At 38.2% G+C, this 17,002-nt stretch overlaps 1 protein-coding gene across 13 annotated transcripts in view; it reads right to left on the bottom strand.

The window, feature by feature from the left end:
• The window catches only part of atp11b (ATPase phospholipid transporting 11B), a 59,764-nt gene extending 42,971 nt beyond the window's left edge, over nt 1–16,793 (bottom strand). For 5 of the 13 annotated variants that reach the window (XR_001776558.2, XR_001776559.2, XM_081606020.1 and 2 more), the window contains exons 1-4: nt 16,048–16,207; nt 5,051–5,200; nt 3,546–3,662; nt 2,689–2,778 (exon numbers count right to left, since the gene is read on the bottom strand). Coding sequence is in view for 10 of the 13 variants with exons in the window: in XM_081606020.1 (XP_081462146.1) it covers nt 2,689–2,778; nt 3,546–3,662; nt 5,051–5,149 (306 nt within the window). In the remaining 3 variants the exon portion in view is untranslated. Of the gene's footprint in view, nt 1–2,688; nt 2,779–3,545; nt 3,663–5,050; nt 5,201–16,043; nt 16,209–16,426 lie in introns of those variants that run through there. The other 8 variants (XM_081606016.1, XM_017304477.2, XM_081606017.1 and 5 more) reach the window with 7 other exon arrangements.
• Nucleotides 16,794–17,002: the final 209 nt, after the last annotated feature.

Below are 17,002 nucleotides of genomic sequence, written 5' to 3' on the forward strand. Positions count from 1 at the left end.
ACCGAACAAAAAAAAGAAAACAGGTCGTGAGTTTGACACATATCTGGCTCTTCAGAGCTGCTCGACCGCCAGCTCGTATTTAATTTCCTGCAAGGCTAGTGCTGGCTTTGAGGAACTGCATCGCATCAGGATCTGATACATTTTTCTAACACTTCCTGGATTATTGCATTGTCTGCATGCATTGGTGTAAACAAATGTGTGTTTTATGTTTGTTTTTTATTATATAACAATGTAATGTTTTTAAATGCTGCACATATCTCCACATTTACATTAAAAAGATCTGCAAGGGGTGAAATAAGTATTGAATGCATCATTTTTTCTGTTTTATTTTCTAAGTAAACATGTTTCTAATAGTGGATTTGACATGAAATTATCACCAGATGTTCAGTAACAACCCGTTCAATCCACCCATGCAAAGAAATCAGACCACAGATGTCCGTAAGTTCAGCTATGAGTAATTTTATGTATTTACTGCTTGGTGTAAAAGTCTTCAAAATGGCGCCCGTATGGAGAAACCAGTCGCATGCATTCAGGTGGGATTTTAATCCACTCTTCTAAATCCTGACTGTTCTGCCGTTTGGCTGGAACATGGAGGCATTCATAAAATAAAACGGCTGCCATGGCGTATCAGAAAGACGATGGCCACGTCTTCGTATCGGGTTTTTTCCATGTTTGTTTACTCTGAGCTCACGTTTGGTCTCGAGGTTTAGCGAGATTTCCCATTGACCTCTGAACGTTGGTGAATGAAATCAGTTTGTGTGGTCAGGCAAAAAGCAATACATCAATTGATCAATTAAAACAAGTGGAATAATTTCCGTCTGCATAATTTGTCGTTTTTCTCTTTTCTGCCAAACTGGATGATAAAAGCCTTCTGTCTGGTGTTTTGGCCTCGGCTTTCTGAAGGATAATGTTGCTTACAGACTTCACAATTCATTTATTTGTTGTTTCTGTTTGGTTTATTTAAAGAGTCTTCCAGTTCCCGTGTTAAATTCATCAGAATTTAAAGTTTATCTCTGAGATCGTGCTCTTGCATTGTTACTCAGCCATTATGTTACTTGAAATTATTCTTTTAACAATATTACCGTTTATTGCAGTAACCTTTGGGACAATGTATCATCATGCTATCGTGACAGGTCAGTGTGTTTTGCCCCAACCTGCTATAGATTATTTATCCTCATATTTTTGGTCTCCAGACGTTTGAAAATCTTGGACATTTTGATAATTATTGTGTGTAAAATCTTGCAGCAGCGCCTGGTTCTGGCTGGTTTATGGGGTAATGAGGTTCTCTTAAACGTCTGGATCATGATGCAAACGGCGCTGACTGGAACCTTCAGTGGTTTAGAAATTCTTTCGTAATGGACACCATCAGCATGATTTGCAACAGCAGCAAAGATCTCGTTGGTTTTTCCCATTATGAGCCTTTATGGCTTTGGTGCCTTTTTACAGACCATCATCAAAAATCCACTGATTACCAACTCCAAGAGGCCGAAATGTTTTATGGTTACTAGATTTCAGGATTTTTCCTTTCTCTCTCCATTTTGTTACACATAACTTAATATATTGGTGTTATGCTTTGTCAACATTTTCCATTCCTTTACAATGCACGATTATCATATCGACCATTTCTACCAACATCTGGTGAGACATTTATGACTAGATCTGTCGCAATAGACCAATTAGTCGCAGGATAAATTAGAACAGACTGAATCCTTTTTATTTGCATGATTTATCATTTTTCTTTTTCTACCCAAAACTGGATGATAAAAGTCTCAACTAGTTCTTTTTTTGAAGGATAATTTTGTTTACAGAGACTCCCTGATGCATTTTATTTGATGTTTTGTTTGTTTTGTGTATTTAAAATGAGTTACCTAAAAAAGTAGTTTAATTGTTATAATAGTACCACAAAACACAGTGGTAAAACATTTTATCCTAAAATGGGGTTAATTTTATCCCGAGCAGGTGATGCAGAACATTTCTAACAACTATGTTATTCAACGCAAGGATGTTAAGGAAACAAAGACATTTAATTTGTTAGATCAAGAAGAGGAATCCCTAAAGCTGGCAGTAATTTAACATTTAAGCAACAGGCTAAACTGTTAAAGGATAAAACACACGGTAAATAATTTTTTTTTGCTTTTCAGAGTAAAAATTTATGTTTCTAGGAATCCCTTGGAGATAAATTTGACCCAAAAAGCTCAAACTGTCCATTTGAGAAAATGTCCCCTTCACTTCTCGCCTCTTTTCCTTCAGATTTCAGGACCAGATGTCTTCAGTTTCACCGACAGATCGAGTGGGTGAAAAGACAAATTCTGAGACGAAGCCAAGCTGATTTCTTTGGAGCATCAGGGCCACGGCAGAAACGTCTGAAAGCCAAACCCATCGTCTGCGCAGGCTGACTGATTCGCTGTGAAGGCCCGGCGCTTTGGGCCGGACGCAGCGACACAAATATTACCAAACATGTGGGCAGCGTTTGTTTTTTATGTTTTTAAATGAAAACACGAGGCAGACCTCTCTACCGCCAGGTCCTTAAGAGTTAATGACACGTCCACTGATACACACACACACACACACACACACACACACACACACACATTAATATGAGCAGCAGAGGAGCTGAGGTCACACATGACTCATCACCAGCTGACGGAGGAAAACATGCACTCGCTGTACCAATGTGTGTGAATTTACCTGCACGAGGAAGATGATGAGGAAATAGAAGTTGGCTATCCTGCGAAACTGCTCGAACAGATTCTTGGGGACAAAATTCCAGATTGTGTACTGAGAGAGAAAGAATGAAAAGGTTTATTTATCTGGATTACATTAAAATAATCCAAAATATGCTTTAAATTGCTCTTCCAGCACTGAATTTAATGTTTTCAAAATTGTTTCCTGTTAAAATCAAAAGAGGTCAATAAATCAGACATGAAAAATCACAGTCTGTTGTCAGCAAGCAGACAGACTGGACAGTCTGGACTAATTCACTTTCCAACACACAAGCCTTTTGTTTGCGCTTTGCTCTGCCACCAAGTAAAGCTGGAAACATTCGTTTTACATCAAACTACAGGCTAATGGATTCCACACTGGAGATTCCCCTGGACCATTCGTCCCTTTACCGCAGCTGCTGAGGCAAAATAAAATGAAATCAACTTAAACCAACTTGCACTGAAGGAAATTAAATATTTTTTCTATCAGTTTATGGCCTGGAAGAAACAACAAACCAGGATACGATTGTAAGAACAAACGTATCCTTCGTTCTTACAGTCGTATTATTTCGTATTGTTCTTACAATCGTATCCTTACAATCGATCTTGACAATCGTATTGTCAAGATCGACGATACGATCCTGACAATCGTATCGTCAGGATAAGATTGTTCTTACAATCGTATCCTGACAGTAACAAAGCTAAGCTTAACAAAGGGACCGTGGCAGAGACTAGCTTACGCTAAGGGAGAGTTTAACGGTCTGAATCAGGAAAGCTAATTGGCTAAGAACGGTTGGTCCTCCCTCCCGCCATAACATTCATGGATGTAACAGATTCTGATACCTTGGATGAGATGATTCTGTTGTCTGCGAAGCGCTGCGGTACGTAATGGCCATGCTCAGGGAAACGGTTTGCTACATAAACAGTCCTGGTGTCACTTTGATGAGGAGGGTCAAAGCCCTGAGAAAACAGAGACAGAGGGGAGGAGAAAACAACTTACTCTGGTTGTTTCTGCAGCATGAACAGGTAGATGTTGAAACAAACACAGCAGCTAGCAGAGAGTTACGAAATATACAACAATTACATTTTAATCAGAACCATTCCACAGAAAAGCAGCAAAACAGAAACAACGGCTGCAAAAACATGGAGTATAAGCTGATTTATCATCAATAATAAACATTTTATTGCCATTTAGTAAACACCAAATCATCTGTAGCAAAAGATGAATCTCCAGTTAAAAAATACTTCTAACATCAACATGTGGAAATCTCAGCACTTTCTGCTTGCCTTAACATAATTACAGCACATGGCTAATCTGGTGCTAATTTTTTGGATTAACCGATGAATTGTTGGATTAGGGAGGAACCGATCTGCGATATCTGAAGTTTAGTATCGGCCGATACCAATTTGATTAAAAAAAAAAAAAAAAAAAACAGCTGAATGTTTTTTTTTTTTTAAACAAACAGATATAAATATGATAACTCTGCACCAGGACAGCTCACTTAATAAACACACCGACAGCTTCTCTAGCTTGGTCAAACGTGAAAACAGCTTTAATTTGTTCAGTCGGCTCAATTATCAGCAAAATAGGTAATGTGAAAATAAATAATAAAGAAATGGAAACCGACAAAAACAACAGGTTGACTGCTTTGGTCAAACATGTGAAAATAAACGGCAACAAACCTTTCAAATGGTTCAGGAAGTAAAGTTAGGAGTTATAGACATAATCTGAATAAACAATAAGGTGTGACGTCGCTCAGAGCACAGAGCGTAGAATCAGACTGAATAGATCTGCACTTACAGATCAGGTATATCGTCTCAAATTCCCGGTCTAGAAATTTTCTTCAATATTGAGTCAATACAGATATTAATATTGGATCGGTACATCTCTAAATTGGTGCTTGACATGAGATTTTTTACTGAATCTGAACCAGGTGAAGCCAAAACTACACCAGCCGAGTTTCAGATAAAAAACACATTTCCGCAAAATGTAAAGATTTTTTCTAAGGTTTTGGCCTAATTACTGCTCTGACTGTGTTGTCCTTTCAGCAATTCTTCAGTCTGTACTTTCTAGTTAATTAACCGATTAGTAAATTAGTTGATTCATCTGGTCTCACCAAACCAACACAGGTAATGTAATTATTGACAGCAAACGGCATCTCCCAGTTTTTACTTTGGATCAGTGATTTGCAGAAATTCCTCATCTGGTCAGAACTCTAAAGTCTCGCAGGGTGGCAAAGAGCAGAAAAGAAACAGCTTCCTAAACGATAAGACTAGCATAAAAAATTTAAAAAAGCTACGCAGAGTAACATCCTGGTTATGAATGACCTACACTGAGACTAATGTACCTGATTCGCCTCTGTGCTGGGGACTGCTGCGGGTGAATCACAGGAAAGGCTCAATTTAAGATGAAGCTGAACTCGAAGGCTGAGGCGCTTGGGACTCATGATTTACTTTGGACACCAGAGTTTCTGTTTTTGAAGAACCTGCAATTGATGCTGTTGGATTTCAAAGGGAAGTTGTGAAATAAACTGAACGGCTTGGCACCAAAACGCATGAAAGAGCCGCCGTCGTTGCCACAGCAACCCTCCGGACGGCCCAGGTTTCCTGGTTCTGGTCCGCTCTGCGTCCCCAGAACCAGAACCAAATACAGAGAAGCAGCAATATCAGCTTCTCTGCTCCTCTAATCTGGAACAAACTTCCAGAAAACTGCAAAGTTGCTGAAACACTGACTTCCATTACGGGTAAAACTTTACTTGAGCATAAAACTGACAACACCCATCACAAACATGGAGGAGTCTCCGTCACAATGTTTATAAGTGTTGTCATGATTTTAATGATGGCATTGACTTAATGTAGCGTTTTGATGGTTGATTCTATGTTGCATGACTTTGTGTTTTTGTGCTTGTTATGATGTGAAGCACTTTGAAATGCCTTGCTGCTGAAATGGGCTGTACAAATACAATTTGATTGACTGATTGATTGATTGAAGTGTCATTTGGCAAATAATGACACTGCTGAATCATTCGAGGAATCATTTCAGCAGGGCTGAAATGATTCAGCAGGGCTGAAATGATTCCTCGAATGATTCGAGTTCCTCGGTTATTAAAAGGATAATGTTTGTTAAATTACGTTTTATTATTTAGCGACAGTGTTCCGGCCGGGTGATTATTTGTGCTGCGCAGCGCTCTCACTTCTGGCTGAGTTGTTGATGAAAGCTAAGTGTTAGCAGCGTAGCGTCCAGTTTTCAGGTTCGGCCGTGGGGATTTTATTGATGGATGATAAAAGTCTGGATTTTATCGTTTTTTGTGGGACCAACAAGCATCCTTAAAATGACGGGAGCGATGCCTGGAGCACGGCAGCCTTTCTCCTCCCGGAGCTGCTGGTTCAGAGCGAACGGCGGGAAGAGCGGTAAAGGAGTATTTATACAGGTGAGCAGATGGACTGAACATGGTAGGCTGACTAACGAAGGTTTCAAATCCCGTCACTAACATGAACACAAAAGCTGCAAATGGCTGGGAAAGGTGAGAGTTCATCTATGAAACGGACTGAAGATGAACAAACTAAAAGCTGGAGTACAGACATATATATATATATATATATTATATATAAATAAAAGAATATTTGTGAGCCTGCCTCTTTAAGTTGAAAATAATTTCAGATTTTTGTATAACTTTTCTTCAGGTTACCTGAGAAAGTGAGCTATTATCGTTACAGGTTAATTTTCTAAACTACATAAAAGTTAGGGAAGCTCAAATATGAAAAATAAAATAAAATCTTACAGCAACGCTGCTATTATGCTAGATTTACCAATGTTTTATTTTACCTATTTTTTTTTATCCAATTACTCGATTAATCATGAGAATAATCAATAAATTACTCAATTACTAAAATATTTGTTTACAACAGCCCTATTTAAAAGTATCATTATTTAATGAACAACGCTAAGTTGACAATGGACTTTTAATGCAACTTTGCTTTAAAACATAATTTACTGAGTGACACTTCATGACAACAGTTGTAAACATTTACAAAAACTCCTTCATGTCAGTATTAGGAGTTACCGAGTTGCCTTTGATTCCTAGTAACTGGAACGTTGATCAATATATCTGGTGATCAATATATCTGGTACATATTTTCTTGATTTTGATTATATTTGATCAAATGTAAAGTTTTTGCTTGTTTCATAATTCATCATGTAAATTATGAATTGCCTTGTTGCTGAAATGTGTGAAACAAACTTGAGTTGATGGGCAGAGTCGTTCGTTTCAAGGAAGGCCACAGATGGTAAAGAAAAGCAATTATAATCCTGTGAATGATTAAAACTTTCTGCTGAAAGTACTTCATTAAATAGTTACCGAACAAAGTAAGCAAAGCTGTAGTTTGAAAGTAAAAACTATAAATAGTCCAGGCCAGAAACCCAACATGCAGCAGAGCCACTGCTTGGTGACTCAGCTACATCAACAAACTATTATACATTTCCACATGTCCTACATGAACCGTATTATAGTATGTCTGGAGCAACACGCCGTTCACTTACTGCTGCATTATAGGATTTAGAGCAGTGGTTCTTAACCTTTTTTGAGGTACCGAACCCCCCAGTTTCATATACGCATTCACCGAACCCTTCTAATCCCCCCATACCTCCCCGACACATTAAATACTTTGCGGTATTCTGATTTAGTAATGTAATTATATTAGCTGTGTTACCACCCCCACGCCACTAGAGGCAGTAGCAACCCCGAAGAGATGCGACTAAGGAGCAGATTTAGACTATAGAATTTGGTAAAAACCATAGACATTAATATTATAGTATTAATGTCTATGGTAAAAACGGAGAGTTTTGCTGAAGTAATTAAAGACACAAGTTCAAATCCAAATCCATGCTGAGAGTGGAGCTCCTTCAATCAGGGCTCCTCCGCAGCTCTGATTGGCTAAGCAATGTAACGTGATCCTCTGATTGGCTAAGCAATGTAACGTGATCCTCTGATTGGCTAAGCAATGTAACGTGATCCTCTGCAGCAAGTGATGGCAAAGCGGGGCGTCATCACGACTTTATACAAGTGTGTCTTTATATCCGCGGCAGAGGGTCCACCGAACCCCTGAGACCGACTCACCGAACCCCTGGGGTTCGATCGAACCCAGGTTAAGAACCACCGATTTAGAGTTTGGTAATAAAACATTTTCCATTAATATCAGCATGGCAATTAGGCAGGTTGACTAAGAGCAGATTGCCAAATCACTTTTGTCTTTTGACACAAAAACCTTGACTATTTGTCTGACCACATAGACACATGACATCAAGCTCAACACGTTCCCCCAGCTTCCTGCTGGAGGGCAAAAAGCTGCTCGCTAACGGTGACTACCCTTGGTTTTAGCTGCCAAGTTGTCAACACAACGCGGCAAATCTTAAATGTTCGCCTGATGTACAAAAGCAAAAGGGACGCAGTGCTTTGCTACCAATTGTCAAATACTACGACAACCAGGCAACAAGGTCAGGAAAAAGTCTTAATTTACCAAAAAGAAAAAGATGGCGGTAGAGAGGGAAGTAGGTCAGTCATGCTAGCTTGACTCTGGAAACATTAACATAGATGTGCTGCAGAATTCAGCGTTTCGGTTCAGTTAAAACACTTTAAAAAAACTGCGACCTACACACCAACTCTGACAGATCATCAGCAGGGCCTTAAGCTAGCTAATTAACCGCTGCTGTGTTAGATTAGAAACCTGATACGTTAGTGGCATTCTTGTCAGTTGCTATGGCAACGAGTCTATAGCATCGCTGGCAAAGAGCGAGAAAAAAAGAATAAAAGTGGTTTTGAGTTGTTTTTACAACAGTATTTCTGTTATTTTTTTATTTTGCTGTGGGGCTCTGCACTGAACTAAAACCAACACCGGAGTCTCTTCAGAACTTTGTTTGTTGACATCGGACTGAAGTTGCGTCAGTGTTTTGCTTTCATTCTTGACAGCCTGGTATGATTTCAGTTGGCCACCTGCCATGACTATTCTCAGACTGAACCATGCCGTCTTTGTGCTTTTTAAGAACAATTAGACGGGAACCTTTAGAGCAGGGGTCCCCAAACTTTTTCCTGTGAGGGCCACATGACTTTTCCCTTCTCTGGTGGGGGGCCGGAGTCAGTTTGTTACAGAAAAAGTGTTACACGTGCTTTACCCAGAAAGCACATGGGCAAAAACCGTTAGTGAAACGGTCACTGGGACTGACTAGTAACTTTAACATATGAATTCCTCATATGTTAACATAAATGCTCGTTTTGAAGTATAAGCTGCTACTTACAGGCATTGCTTCGAAGAATTCGACCAGGAATGCGGCGTTCATAACAAACACGTATGTTCATCTGATCTACCGCTAGCAACCAACCGTACTGATTAATTAACATAAAAGTCAAGCAGTTCCCTAAAAGTCCAACAGATGGCAGCAATGCGCCATGCAACACAAAACACCCACAGTTTACAGGACACACTTCCTGCTAAAGAGCCCCCTGGTGGTTGAAGGAAAATCCACATATAAACCGGAAAATACAATATATGAAAAAAAATCTGAATGCTCTCTGGTGTTGTTCAGGTGGCCGGACCAAATGTGGAGGCGGGTCGGATCTGGCTCGCGGGCCGTAGTTTGGGGACCACTGCTTTAGAGCGTTAGGAAACTTCATCAGCCCATTACTAGAAAACAGAAAAATGCAGCAGTAACCATGCGAGGCGCTGTGACACTAAAAATTAAAGGAAATCTGCCAGTTTTGACAAAAACTCATATTTCGATAGTTTTTTCTCTAGGTTTAGGGGGTTTGTCAGCTGTATCAAAATTTGTGTATTTTGCAAAACTGCAATGGATTTGCAGTTTTGTGACAAGATAACACCCTGTTATCCTGTCACATGACAACAGGATGTTGCTACTGGCGGAAACGACAAAGAAGGCAACAGAAAGTAGTTGGAAAATGACGGCAGGCATGTTTTCAATTACTTATCGTGTCAAAAAAACGTATTCACGTGTGATTTAAGATGAGTTTTTTTATTTAATGGATATTGTGAAATTTTGTTTTTCGACATTAGCAGAACATCAACAAAGTTGTAGTAGAAACTCAGTTATCGTCACAGAAATGCAACAAGCTGAAGTAGGTATGGAGGATGCACATAAACCTGGAAGGCTGAGGTCAAAGGTTACACCAACTGTGGCTGGACTGAAAACAAAAATATATTGTTTCAAGGATCTTAAAAAGCGGTTTCTGTCATTGCAAAGCCAAAACCTTATTAAAAAGATATTTGCATATTTTTACACAATTACTTGAACATCAACAGAGCTTGGTTCCTCTGATCAGGCAACAAATTTAACTTCTGAATGTGGCCATCAAGTCAAACTTCAAATGTTTCTGACCACAGCTCCTACCAAACGTTCATCATTTCAGAAATACCTCCAAACTCAGAAGGCTGATGTCTAAATGGGAACTTTAAACGTTTTATTTTTTTGTCTCATCTAGATTATTGTAATGCACTTTTTTCACGTTATATGTAAAAAACGCTTTGTGTCCGTCCTCATAACTCAAGTAGATCTTTTTCTAGATTGGGCTTCCTCTGGTTTTTGTTATTTTTAGTGTAGCTTCATTAAAAAAGTTGCTGAAAGGTTTTTATTCAAATTGTTGTGAAGCCATTTTGTAAATATACATCTACCAAAGGAGTCATGAAGACAATTTACCTTCCTGCAACATTTATTGCCAGTTTGCAACTTTGAGGCAAAGACAAAATGAAGGTACCCAGATAACAAAAAAGATTTAATAGTCCTGCAAATCGTAGAGATGCAAAGTAATGCTAAGGAAGATCATCTTTAAATATTTTCTAGAGTACAGAGAGAGGTGAATGTAGGAAGCATTACTAATTTAAACAGATTTCACTAAACCTTTTTTACTAATCTTACACTTTATGAAAGGAAAAAGCTGAAAACAACCTGTACTAATAAATTGTAATTTTGCACAACTGAATTAAAAGTAAACACAAAGCGGCTGACATTAGACCCTTCATTCTTTCTCTTCCAGACTCAGATGCCCACATCAATTTAAAGCCAGACAGATAATTACTCCCTGCCTAAAGCCTACAATTCCCAGAGTGCATTGGTGGAGTCACCGCCATGACGAACAGCATGAAAAACAGCCAGAGCTGAACTCAAGAGTCGTGTTAAAGGCCAAAAAGTTTTCTGTCTGAAGCAGAAATCATAAAAAAGAACAGCTGCTTTAAACCTCATGATTGATAACAGCCACAATAACTGCAATGATGCACAGAAATGCAACAACATGGCAGGACAAAGCTGAACTCTCTGAAAGCAGCTCCTTTATGCCATCCTTTATTGATACAGCACAGCTATAAAACTTGTTCTGGAATGAATTGGGTTGCAGCCACCCGTAGTAATATGCTCATATTTTGTGTCTCTAGCATTTCTGAACACGTAGCATCAATGATGGAGTGGTACAAGATTATTTTCCAGTTGTTTCGCTGCTTTCTGACAGTAGATTATTAGAGTTTTTAACGACAATGTCCGTAAGAGAACCTGCAGGAAACCTTCAAGTAACGACGCCCGTGTGCAAGTCACTAATGTTACCCTTCATGTCACGGCTGTGTAGCAGAACCAAAAAGAGTCAGTGTGAGTTTTCACAGATGCTCGTTACATAAGCTATGATTACAGAAGGTTTTTATGGTGCAAATGCAGAAGTCAACGCATGATGTCAGCTCTGCATATGTAGGAAGTTTGACATTAAAAGCCAGTCGAACCGCCACCGACATCCTTCTCCTCTTTTCTGTGTGAAAAAGAAACTAAAGGAGAGAGAAAAGGCAGCAGGCGGCTGCCCTCTGACGAGCCTTTTAATTAGGCCAGGTGTGCTAAAGTGCAATTCAATTAAACTCTTAATTAACTGGGCAGGTCAGTTATAACACAGAGGTTAAATTAGCCGGGCTTATCTCAAATTAGGACCCAAACTCTGGCCAGATAACGGCCGAGGATTAACCTCTGACAACAGGAAAAAAAACTAAAGTTTGACGTTTCAACAGAGTCAAAGAGTCAGTGGTCAAAACTAAAGCAGCAGGAAGTAGTCAAGTTTATTATACTCGACTAAAACAAACAAATAAAACTGAAATTGAGAAAACTTTTCCATTAACTGAAATAATTAATGGGGAAAAACAATAACTGGAACTACAACCTGCGTTTTAAAACGTACTAAACTTGTAGAAATACTATCCTTCATTTTTGTGTTTGACTATTTGTTAGCCTTTTGATTTTTTTTCCTCACATACAAGCAGTTTTCAGCAGCTGTTGGTAAATTACGGTCGCTGGTCTGCAAAATGGCAACAGATGGGAGGAAACTCCAGAGTCTGTTGGATGTCCAACTACAACTGAATCCATTTTTTGAAAATAGAATTTTTTCTGTTGAGTTTTCATTGACCAGTTGATGTTAACATAAACACAATTTTTGAATTCCAGGGTTTCCCTCAGTGTATTTTCAGCCTGGCGGGCCTCCAGGCTTCACTTTCGCCCCAGCCAGACTAAGCATTGTTTGTTTAATCTTATCTTGATGTTTGCCTTTTTAAAGTTAGAGATTTAATAGTTGGTGTTTAGGTTAATAATGTCTTCCAATAACATAATAACCTAGTGACATTTTCAAATTTCTTGTCAAGTCAGAAACTAGCAAAGTTTTGTGGGCCGAAACCCCGATTTCTGCACCTAAAAATTAACCAAAGCATCAAAAAAATGAAAACTACTACAACTCAGAAAAACTAATCTAAATCTAAACAATATTTATCTAATTAAAAACTAGAAAACTCACCCTAAAAACTAAATAACACCAGTTGAATTAGACAAAAAGTCACAACGAAACAAAGCTAAACTGTAAAGAAAGACCCAGTAACCCTGAACTGGTCAGTGATTAAACACATAGGAGTTTAAAAAAAAATCAACTGAACTCATTCTTTACGGTGACATCATGGTTTAAGCATGAGTAACTTATCTCACATATCCACACACCCTGCAACCGTCTCTCCATTTATTAACCGGATACTGAAAGTCAACGAAGGCCTGGATAAAGGCAACATTGATACAGGCCGTAAAACAAAGAAAAACTTGCTTACTTAAAGCCAGAACTGCAACATTTCTCAAGCAAAGTCCTGCAAATCGAGTATCCAACAGGGCTTCACGACGTAGAGCAGCAACTTTAAAACGGCAACATGCATTTCTATAGAACTATTTCTACATTTGGTCTGTGCATTCCGGTTGCTTTAAGATTATTATTTTATGACTTTAATAAGTCACAAGCATAAAGTAAAGTACAATCAGCGAGTCTGGGCCTGTTGGCGATTACAGTACCAGCCGCGTCGTCCATTCAATCGCAGCTTTTTATTTGTTATTCTGGTTAGCAGAGTTGGTACATATTTACTTGAGTAACTTTAGAAGAAATGTACTTTTAGGAGTATTTTTACTATGCTGTACTTTTTACTTTAGTAATTTTATAATGAAGTATTTCTGCTCTTGAGTAAATTTTCTGGATTTTCTACCCACTGAAAGAAAAGCAAACAGGTTTTAACTAAGAACTCACCAAACACAGACACACACCTTTTCTGTTTCTGTTAGAGTTTGTTAATGAAAGAAACTGATTTGGAAAAATGTTATTTTACCTGATTGTTATTTCTTGTTACTTGTATGAATTATTGTCATTTTGGTTCTTAAAATACCAAAATTTCCACTTAACTTTATATTTTGTTCTGTCTGATTGTGTAATCTTTAATTTGATCAGTTACTCGGTACTTGAGTAAACTTTTTACCAAATACTTTTTTTACTCTTACTTGAGTAATTTCTTTGCTACTTTTTAATTTTACTTGAGTACAAATATGTTGAAGTAGTGATACTCTCAAGTATAATCTTTAGGTACTCTGCCCAGCTCTGTAAATTAGCAGTTTCAACACCTTTTAAAGACATTAGCATTTTCATTTCAAGTCTAATTTTTATACCACATTTCAGCAACAAAGCAGTTCAAAGAGCTTTACACTGTAAAACCATAATACAGTAACCAATTATGAAACAAGTAATCAACATAACATTTTGTCAAAAGCCATCATCAAAATCAATTGGTCCAGTTTCTAGGAACCAAAAGCAGCTCTGACCCGGTGGGTTTTAGTCTAGATTTAAAGGAACTCAGTGTTTCAGGCGTTTTGTAGTTTTCTGGAAATTTTTCCAGATTTGTGGTGCATAGAAGCTGAATGCTGCTTCCCCACGTTTGGTTCTGGTTCAGGGGATACGGAGCAGAACCAGAACCAGAAGACCTGAGAGGTCTGGAAGGTTGCTATGACAACAGCAGCAGGTCTTTAATGAATTGTGATGCCAAGCCGTTCAGTGATTTATAAACTAACAGAAGTATTTTAAAGTTTATTCTCTGGAAGGCCTGTAGAACTGGGTGATTTACTCAGAACTCCAGCAGCAGCGTTCTGGATCAGCTGCAGCTGGAGGACTATTTTTAGTCAGACCTGTGAAAACACTTGCAGTAATAAATGTGACTAAAGATAAACGCATGGAGGAGTTTCTCTATGTCCTGGAAATGTTTTTCAGCTGTTGGAAGGCTAAATTTGTAACCATCTTTATGTGTCTTTGAAGGTTCCGGTCTGAGCGCTTCACTACACGTCTCTAGCTGTAATAACTGAAACTGTGTGCCGACTCTAAATCGTTCCTATTTAGGTCCAAAAACAATAAAATAAGTTTTGTCTGTACAGCAGAATAAATTTATGGCAGTTCCATGCACTGATTTGTTGTAAATATTTGTTTTAAGTCTTTTTAAAGCTTTTATGAATTTAAACTTTGGCATAAAACTCATTTGAAAATGTTGCCAACATACCAAATGCAATGGAAACGGCAAACAATTTCAAAGTACTCAGAGGAGAAAGTAGCTGCAAAATTTCAGCAGGGGTGCTTAATTTTTTTTATATCAATATTGTCAATTTAAAAAATGCAACCAAATTCAAACTGCCTCATTTTTTTGGTTTGGCTAATCTATACAAAACTATCAATATAAAAGCAAATATATAGATTATTTCATAAATAATAGGCCAGCTGTCACATGATTAGGTCTGTTGCAATAAATCAATTAATCATCTGATAAATTAAAACAAAATTAATATCCATTTGCATAATTTCTCTTTCTACAAAAACTGATGAAAGTTTTCAGTTTAGTAATTTGGTCTCAACTAGCCCCTTTTTGAAGGACAAGCTTTGTTTACAGAGACTTCCTAATTAATTTTATTTGTCGTTTTGTTTATTTATTTTGGATATTTAAAATGTCTTTCAGTTCTAGTGTTAATTTTGATTAGAATTTAAGGTTTATTAATATTGAGAATATGTTCTTGCGTTATTACCAGAACTAGAAAATTAAACCATTACTAGAAAATGGTCTCAAAACAACATTATCGGTCATCACTGTAACTTCTGGGACAATTTATCGTCCAGAAACATAGTTTGTGATTATTGGTTAATTGATTTTTACTTTGCTGGTTTAGCCATTACATCAAAGCCTGCTTCCATTTTGCTATTGAGGATCTGAATTTGGATTTTAAAAATTTAAATAATCACACTGATAACTATTTACTTCCCAGGACATACCATCGACCGATATAATGGTGTCATCCACTGTTTCTCCCTCTCCTATTATCTTTTCCATTAACATAGAAAGTACTTCTACAGGTTTCTTCATGTTAAAGGGGAGATTTTCCTCTCCACTGTCACTACATGCATGCTCAGTATGAGAGATTGCTGCAAAGTCAACAATTTTGGTCCAGGAGTGAATGCTGCAGTCAGTGCAATGTTTTGTTTTTCTTTAAAAAGAAATTATTACTCTGTTAAATTCCTGAAATGTAACTAAATGTCTAAAAGAAATGTATAAAAGCCAATTACGAAATTAATTGGAGATTGATTTTCTGTCAGGCGCCCAATTATTTATATATTCCACATAAACCGAGAAACAGAAATTTGTCATTTCTATTGTTTTATCGCGGAAATGGGCTTCCATTCCAACAGGTAAAATACCGGGAGATTTTATTTTTAATGCTTTTTTTTCTTCTTTATACTATTTCGTTTGCTTTTAATCCATATATGATTTCAATCAATTTTAGTCACTGTGTGTATTTGCAGTTAACGCAACAATGATGGCCGTTTAAAAGTTAAACAAACAAACCAAACGTTTTCAAATATTCTACCGAGGGAGAGCTAATGTGCTACCAACTGCTAAACTCAAGCTAGTTTGAAAAAAAAAAAATAGTTTTTAAGTGCTGTATTGAAAGTTTGAGAGGACTCGGTGTAACTTTACCTACTTTTACTTTGTTAGCCATCTAGTTGGTCCATATTCCACAGAAACCGGTCCAAGCTGGATTAAAATTGTAGCAAATTGTCACTTAAAACCGAGTTTAAACCTGAACGCGACCCGTTGTTAAGTTTCAAACAGCTGAGCTACCAACTGCCAGCTAGCTCCGAAGGTAGACGTTAGCCAACGGTAACGTCTACCTGACGGAAGACGACAATGTTTTAAACACCTCGACAACAGCTAAAAAAAAAAAAAAAAAGGCTAGGTTAGCCTGCTAAAATCCAGCCAAATAAAGTTCGTACATCTCTCCTAGAGCTGAGGCGTGCGTTAAATTTGAGGAATTAATGGAAAGCGGCGCTAGTACGAGGCAGAGAAAGCATTTTTTTTACCAGCTGCTGCCGTATCCACCGCAGCATCTCGACAGGATACGCTCCGGAGAAGCCAGCACAAGACGTTAGCCCCACGCTAGCACCAAGCTACTCCGACGAATCAGTCCAGAAGCCGCAATATATCCTCCGAGAGGCAGCTCTCCTCGGTCGCATTGCGTGGCTCATTCATACAATGCGACTCCTCATAAAGCAGGCGCTTCAAAACGTCCCCATTGCGCCGTGGATAGCGCCGGACAGATGATTACAAGTAAAAGTGACAGAGGAGAGTCCCAGTGCTACATCTCTCTCTCTCTCTGCTTTGCCACGATCACTTTACACGGACACACACGCCTACTGACACACACCAACTTAGTGAGGCGCATACACTGGCTGCTCTCTCTGCAGCCTGTGAACGCCCCCTGTCTGTAAAATATTTACTTTATGACAAAAAGCTCATATTGGTCAGGAAGAAGAAACAGGAGGCACCAACTTCACTTTTTTGTTTACAAACTAAATTGTGAAAAATGTGTTCAGAGTCCTTTAAAGGTGCAGTATGTGGCTTTTATACAAATACTTTTTTACATGGGCTGCACAGTG

This window comes from Poecilia reticulata, chromosome 4 (genome assembly GCF_904066995.2).
Source record: "Poecilia reticulata chromosome 4, P_reticulata-male-v2, whole genome shotgun sequence".
Classification (NCBI taxonomy): Eukaryota; Metazoa; Chordata; class Actinopteri; order Cyprinodontiformes; family Poeciliidae; genus Poecilia; species Poecilia reticulata.